We start from the raw sequence: 16,547 nt of genomic DNA on the forward strand, positions 1-16,547 counted from the left end.
AATCCCTGAGGCCACGCCCACTGTAGACTAGAAGCCCCTTTTTGTGATGACAGCGAATTGCATGCCTGGATTCAGTTCTCTGCAGAATAGCAGAAGTTCTACACCATCCTTCAGTCTCTCTCTCTCTCTCTCTCTCTCTCTCTCTCTCTCTCTCTCTCTCTCTCTCTCTTGAGTTCAACTCCCCGCTGCATACTAAAACACACACACACACACACACACACACACGTACAATTGACTGACAACACACGTCTAAGTCACACAGACCTTCAGCTTATGTGGAAATACGGGTGGGTGAAGAGAGGCTGGAAGTTCTGAAGAATTTAATCGTTTATTTAAAATTCCCAGATGTTTTTGACACTTCTATAATTGCCATTTTCCAGAACATGTTCAAGGCCGATGTGATCTATACTGAAGAAAAAGGTAATTATGTTTCATCTTACTTTCATTTTCACTAACATGACCAGCCATTATAAATGAAAAAAAAAAATTAAACAAGTATTGGTTATAAATGAATAGCAATTACAATGTGATTTAGAATGCAGAAACACATCATTACAATAATTTAATGGTTAAGTTTGTCAATCTAAAAGACTCCTGAATATTTTTCAAACCAATCTATGATCAGAAATTCGTAAAGTATGTGATCTACCATATTACAGTATACTGTTCTTTTACTTTATTTCCTTTATTAATTGTTATAACCTTTTGCATTTTGGATTGTGAGTCTGCACTGAACGATTCAATTTGTGAATAACGGTCTACTTTCTAATTCTGCTTGTGAAAAATATTGTACATAATTAAGATAAATTAATTTTAAATCTAAAAAGGTCAATGGAATGAGATGCATTTAGTTGCACTGCACAAGCCAGTGCTAATAAAAGAATGACGCAGGAAGTCGGTTAATCATGTGAAAAGCTTGGTCTCTTGCAGGATGAGTGCTGTGAGCATGATAGAGCTAGAAAGACATTGTTTGTATGCCACAGAGATAAATCTGAAATATTACAAATGAAAAAAAAAAATGACTGTATTCAGTCCCACATATGGATTAGTTCTCTATCATTACAAGTAGCTTTTAGAAGCATAATGAACTTACAAAAAAGCTTTGAAAGTATATCCAAACACAGGTTCACATTCTCCACCCAGGAAACACAGCTGACTGGAAAATAAGAAACGTCAAGCATGTGCCTGAACAGTCCTGAAAAGAAGAAGTAGCAGGAGTTTCAAGTATGTTATTAACTAAATATCCTCGTCTGATTGTGATATATAATAGAATCTGAACGTTTTCGGTTTCGTTTCACAGATGGAGTTTTTACGTCAGTACTTCTGGACAGTATTACTTCTGGCCATCATTCTGTTTTCTCTGGTGATAATAATCATTTTCGTATTCATCAATGTTTGCATCAGTAATAGGTGTAAAGATGTATATTGAATCTGTAAAGATTGTTTGTGTTTTGTGTTGGTTAGTTGTTAATTTTTTTACTTTTTTCTGTTTAATGAATACTTCCTATACTATTGCCCAGGAAAAATTTGTAGTTCATTTAACACCTATTGACTCTACGTTTACAGCTATTGTAAAAAAATCAAGGAATTCCCAGATATGGTTATAATTTAAAAGGTTTTTAAACTAAATGTTTCAAACTGACATTCAGCTGGGATTCTAAAACGCTTAACATGGCTTAATGTACTAATACAGTGATATTAACAGACCAAACTCACTAAACAATAAAGTATACTATGTACAAAAAAAATCAGATGATCCCTGAATATGATCTTAATGTGTTTAATAACATGTTAAGCCTTTTTCCTCCCCTAGAGGAATGCGTTATAAGAAAAGCGATCTTAACAGGTGGCTTAATGTACTAAGACAGTGATAAAAAAAAAAAAAAAAAAAAACTCACTAAACATCATACTAATAAAGTATACTATCTACAAAAAATCAGATGATCCCTGAATATGAATGCAATGCGTTTAATAACACGTTAAGCCTTATGATGGTTTTCTATGGGAGGAAAAGGCTTAACGTGTTATTAAACGCATTGCATTCATTAAGATCATATTCAGGGCTCATCTGATTTTTTATAGATAGTACACTTTATTAGTATAATGTTTAGTGAGTTTTTTTTTTTAAAATTTTAAATCACTGTCTTAGTACATTAAGCCACGTTAAGCGGTTTCTTATAACAGTTTTCTATGGGGGGAAAAGGCTTAACATGTTATTAAACACATTGAGATCATATTCAGGGCTCATCTGATTTTTTATAGATAGTACACTTTATTAGTAAAATGTTAAGTGAGTTTGGTCTGTTAATATTACTGTCTTAGTACATTATGCCACGTTAAGCGTTTTTCACATTAAGCATTTTAGAATGTCCCAGAAAACAACCTTCGTATAACTGGACTCAAACCATGGTCACTGAAAAATAGACTTTGTGGCCATTGGACTCTATTATAGCAGTTTGAATATTGTACAACACTCTTGTTTGATTAAATTTATTTAACATTTGTCATTTCAATCCTCAGTCCTTGTTTCCTCTTTTTCTAGCTGCTTGGTACAGTACACAAGCAAGACCAAATCATTACCAAGACACACATATTAAAAACCTGTAAGTCTGTCAGGCTCACATAAGACTAGATGTTTATTCCACAAAAATGTGCTACACTCTAAAATAAATAACTTTTTTTCATTACAGGAACAACCAAGTTCATCACAAAGACCTTGAGAATGAGAAACCACCCTTACCTTCCAGGGACCAGTTCAAAACCATGCATTCTGGTCAGTTTCGATTTTAATATATTTTCACAGATGCTTTAATTTACTTAACTCTATGACATAACCCTTTTCTTTCATGAGCAAAAATATTCATGAAGAAGATAAACCTTTCTTGAACTCGAGAGTCATTTCCCTTTAAAATATGGAATCAGAACTCCAGTTTTGTGGCTTTCAGTCCATGTGTGTCAGGTCAATGGCATACTCCTAAACATTGGCAAAATTGTCTTTTAGCAGATATACACATTTAAAATTGACAGTTTCTCCAGGAAAACTGATCAAAGTATTGATGCCTCATGGGACTCTCTGGGTCATGTCCAATTGTTTGTCCTATCAAATCACATTCTGTCTAATGAGAATGTCTTCCCTCAATATTCCCTCATATTCCATTTTTTTAACATACTGATAGTTCAACTGACAAAAAGTCTTTCTGAAAGCTATTAATAGACAAAAACTCCATAAAATAGTGAGTTGGCGAAATTATGTGACCTTTATAGGACCTTTATAGATTGTGTGCCATTGTAAAGACTCAAAGTCTGTCCCTCACAGCCTTGTTTTTATCCGCGTTAAAGGGATCACCCAACAAAAAAAATGTTGTCATCATTAAAGGGATACTCTACCCCAAAATGAAAATTTTGTAATTAATCACTTACCCCCATGTCATTCCAAACCCGTAAAAGCTTTGTTCGTCTTCAGAACACAATTTAAGATATTTTGGATGAAAACCGGGAGGCCTGTGACTGTCCCATAGACTGCCAAGTAAATTACACTGTAATGGCACCATAAAAGTATGAAAGACAACGTCAGAATAGTCTATCTGTCATCAGTGATTCAACCGTAACATTATGAAGTGATGAGAATACTTTCTGTACACGAAAACAAAAATTACAGACTATTCTGACGTTGCCTCCCCGATAGTCTCTTCATATCACCAATGTCTTTCATACTGTTCATCCGTGCCACATTCTTCTGTGTCATACTTGGCAGTATGTGGGACTGTTATTTGCTTGGCGGTTTATGGGACAGTCACAGGCCTCCCGGTTTTCATAAGACGAACAAAGCTTTTACAGGTTTGGAATGACATGGGGGTAAGTGATTAATGACAAAATTTTCATTTTGGGGTGGAGGATCTTTTTAACTCACCCTCATATTGTTCCAAACCTGTATGAGTTGATGGTAGCCATTGACTTCCACAGTATTTTCCCCAATATATGGAAGTCAATGGCTACTGTCAAAAGAGCTTGTATAAGTTTGGAACAAGAGTGAGCAAAGGATAATAGAATTTTCATTTCAAAACTTTCTTTTTTAAATTAAATATGCCTTCTTACCTGACAACCTGCCTTGGTCATGGCCATGAAGCAAAATATTTTTTGAAGCAAAATAAGCATGACAGACTGTTTTTTTTCTCTCTCAGGGTCTCTAAAGTTTATCCACCTTATTTTTAATGTAAGCAGTGCAGTCATTTTGTAACTGGCTTCAGGTGTCATTCACTTCCAGTTATTTAAGCTGTACAAAACAGCCTGTTATGCTGCTTGATACTACAAACTGGTATTTATTGTCTTATTCATAAACACACTATAGTTTTACAGTTTACTCCACTTTATAATTGTTCTACTCATTTACTGACTAATCATTCTGAACTCTTGCAAATTCACAGAAAATAGCTTACTTCCATATTTCAAAATAATGTGGATGGGATAAATGCTTTTCAGACTTCTCTCTCTGCATATCACCACAAGCAAACAGAAATGTAACCAGTTCAATATCATATCTGAATTTCCAGTAGATCAGAGTAATGAGGATTTGGAGCCCGCGTCAGACTATGAGGAGATTGAGGATGTGTCAAATCCTCCTGCGCCCCAACAACCCACCTTCACTCCACAGTACACCGCCGTCGAGACTAAAAGTCAAGACCAAGACACTGTCTCTGAGGATTATGATGATGCTGTAATCCCTGCTAACGAGGACAGTGAGGATTATGATGATATCATAGTTTGAAAGACAGGAAAACAATTACTTTCCCTTCAACTGGACACATGAGCGGATCCAGAAATCAACTATATGTTTCCTACAAACTACTGTTGTACATTATTTGAGCAAAAACAAGTTCTAAAAGCATGTAAACTAATACAAGTTTGTTTACTTTTATATAAACCAATCTTTCACTTCCCACTGTTAGAAATGCAATAAATCTTCCAAAAATATCATTTGATTTGTCATTTTCTGTTGAAGCACCACATGAGACATTTGTGTGGAAATGATTATGCAAGTTCAAAGAAATATATATATATATATATATATATATATATATGTCTATATATATATATATATATATAACATCGTATAAATGACGTTTGCACTTGGAAATTTCATGTCTGATACTACAGTATACTTTATTTTTTTATTGCTGTGAATCTATAAACAAAAAGCTTTTTGGAAAAGAATAACAACACACAATCAAGCAGTACTCTGAAACTTTTTTATACATTTATTCTTAAAAAAAAGAAAGAAAAAAAAATGGTGACTATCAATAGATATTTGTCTTTCACAGCTGCTTGTGTTGTATTCGCTGTTGTTCAGGACAGCAACAGCCACATATCAAAAGTCGGTTCTTTTTTTAAACCCATGTCCACAGTCAGAAGACCATTGCGGGCCTTGGAGATATTTCGAGGCGTATGATTTCTGTGCACACAAACTACAAGTCTCTCTCTTGCTCAGTGAGTGGAGCTCCTGTTCTGTTCTACACAAGAGAAACGAGTTAAAAGAAGAAGATTTTCCTTCTCTTGCTCTCAGAGATGTCCATTAGGCGGCAAGCACATGGGGGTTGAGACTAGCATCCTTATTGTCTGTGACTCTCCCCAGGCAAAACCTCCTGGACGGTCCTCAGGGAGAGGGTTGTAGTTGGCATCTTCCTCAGGTGTATCAAACAGCATCTTACTGCAAAGTTAAAAAAAGGGATACTTACTTCAAAACAAAGCCTAATATATATATATATATATATATATATATATATATATATATATATATATATATATATATATATATATATATATATATATATATATATATGTGTATACACACACATTCTTTTTTTTGATGGCTATAGATTGCATGGCACACAAGTATGGGTGTGAAAGGATAAAAATGGCACATTGATCCTTCATATAAATGGTTTATACACCTTACTGGAAAGTTAAAAATGGATGTTTACTTCAAAACAAAGCCTAATATATATATATACACTTTTTTTGATGGTTATGGATTGCATGGCACACAAGTATGGGTTTGAAAGGATAAAAACGCCACATTGATCCTTCATATAAATGGTTTATACACATCACCATTCAAAGGTTTGGGGTCGTTACAATTTTTTTTATGTTTTTAAAAGTCTTAAAAAAAAAAAAAAATACAAATAGTGAAATATTATGACAAGTTAAAAAAACTGTTTTCTACTTGATTAGATTTTAAAAAGTAATTTATTCCTGCTGATTAATTATGAAATGCTGATTTGGTGCTCAAGAAACATTTCTTATTTTATTATCTTCAACTTTTTCTAAAAAGTCGTGCTGCTCAATATTTTTGTAGAAACCTTAAAACTTTTTTTTTTTTTCAGCATTCTTTAATTAATACAATGTTAAAGTTCCTAATGTTGAAAACAGTTAGGGTTAGTGAGAAATGTGACAGCCACCATTTAAAAGTTTGGAGAAAGTAAACAAAAACAAAAAAAAAGGAAGAAGTTAATACTTTTATTAAGCAAGGATACATTAAACTGATCAAAAGTGACAGTAAAGACCTTATAATGTTACAAAAAAACTTTTATTTCAAATAAATGCTGCTCTGCTGAAAAATTAATAATTCAGCATTTATAATAATAGGAAATGTTTCTTTCGTATATTAGAATGATTTCTGAAGGGTCATGTGAGACTGAAGACTGGAGTAATGATGCTGAAAATAAAGCTTTTCCATCAGAGATAAATTACATGAAAAAATATTTTAAACTGTAATAATATTTCACAATATTAATGTTTTTACTCGACTTTTCAATAATTATAAGCAGCCTAATAACCAAAGCCATAGCACTCACAGGATGGAGGGAGTCCTCAGCCATCTGCCACCACCAGGTTGGTTGGGAAACACATCCTCCAGAAAGTAGTACACGTGTCCCACTGCAATGCCACATCAAAAAGACAGAATTCAAACCAACAGCAGATTCATTCATTAATATATATAAAAAAGAATTCCTTCATATTAAAATTTTAATTAATAATAAATTTGACCAATTTATTGTCAATGCAAGTGTCAGTGCAAGAAAATGTAATAAATCTGACTACCTAAAAGGTCCACAATGATGGAGTTTCCCAACAGTAGAGAGAATCCCATGAGCACCCACGGGAGGAAAGGAGCCTGGAAATTCAAAAGGCCAAAGAAATTCATGCGCACGCTTGGGTTCCTCCGGCTCCATATGTACACCAGCATGATGGTGAAAGCCTGACCTAAGAACACAAGATTTACAAATGTGCCGAATATCTGCAAAGCCATTAAGAACATTACAACTGGTATTTGTGCAAAGTAACAGGCAATTTTTGTTCTTAATGTTATAAAATATGATATACTGGATTGACCACAGAATGAGGTCAGCTGCTATATTTGTCTACATCTATAGGTAAAGGTGTGAGGTGACTCATTTTGCTGTTCTTTTCTTCCCACGGTACCACGAAACTATTACTTCATTCTGTGAACTTCTCTGAAGACACTAAGACAGGATGGTGATCTAAAGCATCTTAGGCAATTATATGTTCATAAAAACATGCCTAAGTTGGAACATTGCCTCAAATGCAACATGTACCAACCAATCAAATACCATATTATATTATTTAAATGTATCCTTTTAATCTTTTTATAAACTTATGATTTTTAAATGATTTGAAAATTTTCAGTTTTTTTTTTTGTTGTTGTTTTTTTTTTATTATGTGGGTAGGTTGTAGAGATTTGAATTGCCATGTCAGCAGGGGGTATTACAGGAAGCAAGTAATGTGACATTGTGTTTAAGGGGAATTAAGCGGATAAACTCAGCTTTCAGTTCCAAAAACTGAGTAACTAAGTAAATAGCCAGAGCAACTTATTCTCTGCTCTGGAGCAGGTTATGTTTCAGGGTTGGTTAACTCCAATGGACGTTATAGATTACCCACAATGCAACTTATTCTACCAATATACAAAATAAACACTCTTATAAACTAATATATATATATATATATATATTAATTATATATGATATATAAATATAATATATATATAATACATATATATAATCTATATATATATATATATATATACACACACACACTAACATACAGTACAGGTCAAAAGTTTTGAAACATTACTATTTTTTAATGTTTTGAAAGAAGTTTCTTCTGCTCATCAAGCCTGCATTTATTTGATCAAAAATACAGAAAAAACAGTAATATTGTGAATATTATTACAACTTAAAATAATAGTTTTCTATTTGAATATACTTATATAAAAAAAAAAATTATTCCTGTGATGCAAAGCTGAATTTTCAGCATCATTACTCCAGCCATTCAGTGTCACATGTAACATCCAGTCTATCACATGATCATTTAGAAATCATTCTAATATTCTGATTTATTATGAGTGTTGGAAACAGTTCTGCTGTCTAATATATTTGATGAATAAAAGGTTAAAAAGAACTGCATTTATTCAAAATAAAAAAAAAATCTAATAATATCTATTTCTAATAATATATTTTCTTTACTATCACTTTTTATCAATTTAACACATCCTTGCTGAATAAAAGTATTGATTTTATTGAAAAAAAAGAAAGAAAAAAAAAAATTTACTGACCCCCAAATTACTGACCAGTAGTGTATACTGTTATTACAAAATATTTATATTTTAAAAACATAGCTTCTTTTTTTTTTTTTTTTTTACTTTTTATTCATCAAAGTATCCTAAGAAAGTATCACATGTTCTGAAAAAATATTAAGCAGCAGAACTGTTTCCAACTTTGATAATGAATCATCATATTAGAATGATTTCTAAAGGATCATGTGATAATGATCCTAAAAGATTCAGCTTTGCATCACAGAAATAAATGATAATTTAAAAGTATAATAAATTTAAAAACAATTATTTTAAATTTTAATAATATATCACAATATTACATTTTTTTTTTCTGTATTTTTGATCAAATAAATGCAGGCTTGAGGAGAGCAGAAGAAACTTCTTTCAAAAACATTAAAAATAGTAATGTTTCCAAACTTTTGACCTGTACTGTATATATATATATATATATATATATAGAGACAGAAGATATATATATATATCTATATAGAAGAGAGGTTATTATATAATCGATGAAATAAATATGCTATAGAGGTAAATTAAATGAGTTCTTCTTTGAGAATATGTGAAGGATACAGTAAAGACAAAGTCAGCGGTTCTCCCTCTGAAGGACCCCTCCTCCAGCATCCGACAGTACCGGTACCTGTGAGACTCCAGTCAAGGACTGAACAAACCACACACTTCAGACACTATCCCTTACACGCCTAACTACACAGTTTAGCGGTTCACTATGAATATGATATAATAAAGGATACAAAAATATCATGTTGAATAAGAAGTTGAACCCAACAGGACCAAAAAACAAAAAGTTGGTTATTAGTCGCCATACCTATGGAAACACACAAACAAAGAAAGTTCAGAATCACATACTGCGATATTAACCCTATTGTATCATATTTAATACACAATTTTCTAAGGCCTCCAAATTATCAAAACTTTGCTGAAAACCTACTGTACACAATCTACTATTTGCCTTCTGTCATTTTAAGTATAGGCCTAATTTATACTTTTTTTAATAAGTAAGAGGCATTCTAAAAATGTCCACCTGTGTTCTGTACACGTGCTTTTGCTGTGAGATCTTGAAATTATATTTATAAAGTATAAAGAATAACTTTGATACTGAGAGCTATATTACAAAATGAGCTTTTTCCAATCACGTTCAAATCATATTAAAATGTGAGTATTTGGCTCAGCTTGGGCCTCTAAAACACAAGTGAGCTGGGTTTTTTTCCTTCTCAAGTATGAGCTCCATAAACTCCTATATCATACTATATGAACAATAATGTATACATAACACAAAACTTTTTATTTATTTATATTGTATATAGTCTAAAGGTTCAATAAACTGTTCCAATTCATTTAATTTCTCTGACTCTTATTTAATATGTCAGGTTTTACAGGTTAAAAATAAAACAAAGCAGAAAGAAACACTTATTTTGACGCTTACCTGATAATTCCTCAATATTAAATCTGGGTTGAAGTAAAGCTGGAAAGGTGTGATGAGTTCTAATTGCTGTGAAAACAGATTAAACAGCATAATCAGATACGAACGACATGTTGCAGGCACACAAACGGTGTTTAACGGGAACTTAATATCACACACAAACAGTAAGTGAAATCAAAAGCAGAGTTAACGTTAGTTTAACTGTCTGAATGGACGCAAACACATGAAGAAAGATGTGAACGTGCAGACAGACAGAGCCACTGGAAACCAATGCTTCTGACATGTACACTTAGATACATTACTCTTACCATGACATCACACACACACGTTACCGGAGGGTTTTAAGCAAATACGCTTCGTCCTGATAACATCCAACAGGAGATCATCAGCTATGCTTTAACCGCACAGGGACGAGGACACGGCAGAAAATAGCGCTTGAGACCCTAATATTCATCCATGTACTCACCACGGCGGCTGTAGTGAGTACGCAGGCGGTGGTATAAGCTCTCGTGACCACTGGAATCTGTAAATATTCCTGCTGGATTGTCTGGTATGCCATTTTTTGGAGCGACAACGCTGCTTCCGGCACCTTCTTGACACGTCATCAGCTGGGCGAGCGAATAAAGGAGGGAGTTTTGGTTTTTGATGATTCCAATTGGTTAACGCGTTGAGATCTCACTGCTCTGATTGGTCGTCTAAGACGTCAATTACTGTTTTAGCCCGGTCAGTGGATGTATGGCATTTTTCTATTGGTTGGTAAACATTTGCATGGAAATATTGTAATTTATGTTGAAAGTTTCCATAAAATTACAGTGCAACAGTCAGGTTCCAGTCAGAAGTTTTACCAACAGAGGAACTGATTCCTAAAAATAACTTATAAGCAACTGAACACAGACCCATTGTGAGCTACGAGGTTGTTAATCGATGGTATATACGTCTATCTTCTGTTTTATTATTATTATTATTATTATTATTATTATTATTAACGTAATCGTGCAGCAGGATTTCCTGGTGAAAACTACAATACCCATGTTTCTGCAAAGATGTAACCACTGCGACGATCTCCATGCGAACTCAAACTATATATATATGGATATTTCGCAATAAACGTAAATATATTGGTGTTTTCAAATACATAACCAACATCTTTAAATAAATATATATTTTTGAATCCATTGTTTGTAATTCTATTATGTCGTTCGAAGTGCATGATGGGATTGTAGTTCTTTCCCTCATTGAGTAAGTACATAGGATTGTTGTACCATTGTCTTTTTTGTCCAACTTTCAAATACTTTTTTGATTCAAATCAAAGTTTGTAATGTAGTGGTTTACCTCGTAGCTTCTTGGTTTGGTTTATGGCTTATAACCCTTTAAAGAAGATGTAAAAAAATATATAAAAATGAATGAAGAAAATATTGCAGAACCAGAGTAGCAGAATGTGTATAGATAAATATCTATGGCTGAAAAAAAAAAAGCCAGGTACTTTTGCACTCTATAATGGATTTCGTAAAAAGTCCAAAATCGACTGAATGTATGGTTAGTTTATTTTTTAAATCTTCTACGCGTTCACGCCGTTACGCTCCCAACCCCCAGGAGGCGATGTTGCGCTTTCACACACACTTGTACTGAGTGACGCACGAAGAAGGTTGAACTGTGCGCGGGCAGCGGAGATGGCGGAGAGTGGAGGTAAAACTTTACTCGGGGTTTCAATGCGCTAATAACTTACACAACATCAACAATATTATAAAGAAGGAAAAAAATAGTTATGTCATTTAATCTGTACATCTAGAATGTTAGAAAATATGTAGTCATTTTTACATGTAGGTAAATGTTATTGTCATAGTTTCATATGGCTAGTTATTTAATGTTTTGAGAAACAGCAGTATATTATATTATATACGTGTGTGAACAACAAACTGTGTATTTTACACACACCCACACACACACACACACACACACACACACACACACACACACACACACACACATATATATATATATTCCAAATTGTTGACCTCCAGTGTATATATTTGTGGCTTAACTTGTCTCTGACTATAGTTTCAGTGGGATCTGAATCCCTGCAGCTGTATGAAGCACAGTTCTTCGGCTTCACCCCAGAGACCTGCACTTTACGAGTTCGGGATGCCTTTCGAGACTCCCTCAATCACATATTGGTCGCTGTTGAATCTGTGTTCGTGAAAAGATTGTGTCCAGGCCAGGATCCGCCAGCACAGCTCCGACTGACAGCCCGAGAAAGCACCCAAAAACTGCGGCAGTTCTTACAGGAGCGCTTTGAAATCATGTTTCAGCGCATGAAGGTAATGCTGATGGACCGCGTCCTCTCCATCCCTCACAATGTCCTGCTGCCCGATGACCAGCTGCATCAGGAGTACCCAGAAGGCAAAGAAGACCTCGTGAAGCTGCAGGACTCCATTGCAAAGCTTCTGCAGGCTTATGAAGCCGAGGTGTGCGCCAAGCAGGCGCTTCTCACTGAGCTTGAGGAGCAGAAAGAAACGCAGAAACAGCTGGATGAAGTGCTGCGGTGGATCGAGGAACTGCGACTTTCATGGAGGCGAGAGGGAATGGGAAATGTCAGAGACAGCATCCGACACATGATGGAGACTGTGGGCCAACTGCAGGATGTTGTAGGAAAGATTAACAAGCGAAATAAAGGACTGGATGAAGTTTGAAGTTTTATTTGTAACATTACAGCCCTGTGGTGTAGTTGCATGGTCCATCCACCAGGGGGAGTGGATGCACAGTGCACAATCTATTCGATACAATTATTTTAACATACTAGTACCACGATCAGTCCAGCTTCAAAGCAGTACATTTGTAATCAGGCGATTTTCCTCAGACATTTGAAATGCAGTCCATCTCTCCTTCCTCAAAGTCATTGGGTTTTCTCATTTAAGATTTCAGTGCCTTTGATGCTCAGTACAGTGAGATCTGCATTAGATTAGCCCAAATTTCCCACAGGCCCAAACTGATGTGTCCAACAGCCTGGTTGGCTTTACATTTACACAAAGCTTTATATTGTTTGAGGAGATATTTTAAGGTCTTGCCCTTGATGTTCAGAGGAGAAAGATTTTTAAGTTCATATTGACTTCTGCAGGACCTCATCACCAGCAGAGGAACACCTCTATTTGTACATAGTCTGAATCTAAATGACAGTTCTTGGATTGAGTTGCTAAGTGCAAATGTCAATTTGGAAAGCAAATGTTAGAAATAAATGTAATAGACTGATATGCTTGTTTTGTCCATAACTGTAAATAGCAATAAAATGAGTTTGTGTTTGCATTATGATGCATTCTTTTCCACAAATAAAATATATAGTGAAAGATATTTGTATGGGGAAGAACAAATAAATTTAACCTTTTCAGTAATTCAACACATCATTTTAAAAATGTAAAAAATATATTACTTTTAATAATAAATTGGATTGTTGTGCTGCTCATAATATATTCCCAATTTTTTGTATAACCTCAGCGTAAAAAAAGAATAAAATAAAAATCCTCTCACTCTCAATTAAATGTAAATTTGTATGAAAGTAAAAAGATCCAACTAATGAGACATAAACAGCAGTAGGACTATGGCATGTTCACACCGGTGATCGGGGACCCTGGGCATCTTCTGATGTTTTCCAGAGTCAGTAGAAAGTCTCTTTAATGCTCTAAGTTGACCTTATAACTGACCTTCATTGCCTGTAAACTTGTATGTGCAATAATTCTTTATGGTTCATTTCTCTTTAATGCTCTAAGTTGACCTTATAACTGACCTTCATTGCCTGTAAACTTGTATGTGCAATTATATTTTATAATACAGTAGTCCTGAAAAGGACTTTTTTTTAATTTTGACCTTCATTGCCTGTAAACTTGTATGTGCAATAATTCTTTATGGTTCATTTTCACCCAAAAGCAAGATTATTTTTTAATTTGTAAGATAATTTTCCTTTTGATACAATAGCAAAAGAAAAAATTCTACAAGAGAATATAAATAGAGATTATGATGGTCCAATGAAAGAAATGTGTAAAATTTGTTAGAAACAACCACACAGCAGCGTTAACTACTTTATAATAATGTATGTATTATAATAGCAATATATATATATATATATATATATATATATATATATATATATATATATATATAAACATTAACATTTACAATGTTAATAAGTGCGGAAACGTCATCACAATCTGAAAAGGGCTCATTCCCTACTAGTTTTCTCAGATTATGTATTACATTTTTTTATTCTATTTATTTGTTTCTATAAAATTTACTAAGTGAAAATGAATCTAACAGTGGATGACACGTATATTGAAGTACACATCTCTTAATATCATCTCAGGTAAATCCATCTTTTTTTATATTTAAGAATGTTAGAAATCAAGATAAAGATGCTGATTAGAATAAGATTTTTGCAGTGTTCACCTTAAGAGGTGAACCACTTTAACATCTTTACACCCAATGCAAGCTGGAAACCCCAAAAGGCAATGCTATTCTCATGTAAAAATGAATCAGCACTGGATTTGCTGGAGGGCATGCACCTAAACAAGGGCTGAGAGACAGACACAGTGAAGGATCGGGTGGATTAGAGGAGGGAGGCCCCGAAACCTGCCTGACTCTACGTCTGCCTCTTTCATCACTCATTAAAGACGTATTCAGAGCAGCTGGGGCCATCCACAAAAAGTCATGCTGGATGGTGGCGTCACAATCCGGACAGCCTGGCCTCAATCTCCCCTGCCAAGTCAGATTAGCAGGGTCTACCAATAAAGACCCCTTATCTCAACACAGCCATGCAATGACAAGCTGGAGTCAGAAAGCCCTGCTTGAGCCTGAAGATACTGAGGTGATGAGTTATGAGAGAACGGCAGCGTGAAACCCAGATAAATTTAATAAGGTTACAACTGAGGTCTGCTGATTAAGAGACTGCATTTACACGCAACAAAACCAACGAATGGTTTACAGGGCTGCCAACTCTCACGCATTCAGCGTGAGACTCACGCAGCTGAAACTGTTCTCACGCAGCGAAAACCCTCAAACAAAACCAAACGCACCCTCATTTGAAACTGTAATAACAAGATACTGGCGACACAGATATTGCAAAATCCAGTGCATATTTGTGTTGTGTTCTGGGGAACGTCAACATTTTTCTACTTACAACGGGTTTTTGTAGAGTTAAGCAACGCAACCAATCACAGACAGCTGATTTCTTGACTATTGTGTTAAAATAATCAAAATTCACTCAATGCTCAAATTCTTGACTATTGTGTTAAAATAATCAAAATTCACTCAATGCTCAAAACTTTCAGGGGAAGGTAGTGGCGTTACGAACATGTCCAAGGGGCACCTAGATCAGACCTGGACCGGTCCAAGGGCACCTAGATCAGACCGAAAGGGCACTTAAGTTCCTCTGCACAATCTAACATGTGTTGCAGCCTGGAATTAAACCATGCTATGCTGATTTCATCTGGTTTATAGGAGGATTTTTTCTCCTTTTTTGTCACTAAGAAGAGTTTTGGTTCCTTGCCACTGTTACCTTTGGCTTGCTTAGTTGGGGACAAACATGAACTGATTCAACAGAATGCTTCGGAATCATTCTTTCCAGAATGGGTTACATAAACCAATTCACTGGAATGAATCTTTCCAATGCTACATGTAAGAGAGGTCTGTATATGATGAACTGATTCAATAGAATGAATCAGACTTTCCCAAACTGGACTTTCCTGTGCTATGTAAGTGAGAGAGAACCATTAAAGATGAACCAAATCAATACAATGAATTGGAGCTTTCTAGTGCTTCATATGTGTGACTGAGGACCATTTGTTGAACTGATTCAATAGACATGCTATACGTGAGAAAGAACTGTTTAGGATGAACTTTCTACTGATACAAATGTTTGTGAGAGTAAAGCAATAAGCCCCAAGAAGCCGTGGTTTACAGTGAATTTATAACAGCTAAGGGGTGTTGTTAGGCATGAAGCGAAGCAGAGCTGTTATTAATTTACTGTAAACCACGGCTTCACGGGGCTTATTGCTTTTATAAAATGGTTATTCCATATACATAGTTAGATTTCACAGAATAAAACAGAGCAAAAAAGTGTAACGATATAAATAAAAACAGTATTCTTCCACCAAACAATGTAGCTCCCACTGATCTATAATATATTATTTTTCTATTTATTAATGTGAAGCTGCTTTTAAACAATCTGCAGGCTATACAGTATGTTTAATAGCCCTTTAAAACCAATGAACTCTAAATTACATCAATAATGTGTACTCAAATCTGTTTACTAATTTGACATTCAGCAGTCATTAGCATGAACTAAAACAAAAAAATAAAATTGTAAAAGGTGATTTTGAGACTTAACTCCTAACAACATCAGAAAGTACTGCAGTGAACAATAAATAAAATATGCACTACTGCCTTGAAAACCCCCATTACCCCCCCACCACATCTTTCAGAGACCGT

At 34.6% G+C, this 16,547-nt stretch overlaps 3 protein-coding genes across 6 annotated transcripts; 2 read left to right on the top strand and 1 right to left on the bottom strand.

Annotated features, from left to right (window-relative positions):
* Positions 1–148: 148 nt before the first annotated feature.
* Positions 149–4,974, top strand: LOC109071481 (SLP adapter and CSK-interacting membrane protein-like). Of its 4 annotated transcripts, none has more exons than XM_042756961.1 (7): positions 149–287; positions 381–420; positions 1,144–1,224; positions 1,301–1,410; positions 2,541–2,603; positions 2,691–2,773; positions 4,554–4,974. In XM_042756961.1, exons 4-7 carry the CDS (start codon positions 1,301–1,303, stop codon positions 4,763–4,765), a joined length of 468 nt encoding a protein of 155 aa, XP_042612895.1. In that variant the 5' UTR covers positions 149–287; positions 381–420; positions 1,144–1,224; the 3' UTR covers positions 4,766–4,974. The 4 variants fall into 4 exon arrangements, with proteins under 4 accessions (XP_042612895.1, XP_042612893.1, XP_042612892.1 ...); XM_042756959.1 differs by having other exon boundaries at positions 150–287; positions 1,110–1,224; positions 4,551–4,974; XM_042756958.1 differs by having other exon boundaries at positions 150–287; positions 1,125–1,224; positions 4,551–4,974.
* Positions 4,975–5,232: 258 nt separating this feature from the next.
* derl2 (derlin 2) lies at positions 5,233–7,953 on the bottom strand. Its single transcript, XM_042756962.1, has 3 exons — positions 7,099–7,953; positions 6,852–6,942; positions 5,233–5,704 (listed from the first exon to the last, which is right to left on the bottom strand). Exons 1-3 carry the CDS (start codon positions 7,313–7,315, stop codon positions 5,557–5,559), a joined length of 456 nt encoding a protein of 151 aa, XP_042612896.1. The 5' UTR covers positions 7,316–7,953; the 3' UTR covers positions 5,233–5,556.
* Positions 7,954–11,611: 3,658 nt separating this feature from the next.
* mis12 (MIS12 kinetochore complex component) lies at positions 11,612–13,418 on the top strand. The gene is made up of 2 exons (XM_019087928.2): positions 11,612–11,759; positions 12,132–13,418. Exons 1-2 carry the CDS (start codon positions 11,744–11,746, stop codon positions 12,761–12,763), a joined length of 648 nt encoding a protein of 215 aa, XP_018943473.1. The 5' UTR covers positions 11,612–11,743; the 3' UTR covers positions 12,764–13,418.
* The last annotated feature ends 3,129 nt before the right edge of the window (positions 13,419–16,547 follow it).

This window comes from Cyprinus carpio, chromosome A5, assembly GCF_018340385.1.
Source record: "Cyprinus carpio isolate SPL01 chromosome A5, ASM1834038v1, whole genome shotgun sequence".
NCBI lineage: Eukaryota > Metazoa > Chordata > Actinopteri > Cypriniformes > Cyprinidae > Cyprinus > Cyprinus carpio.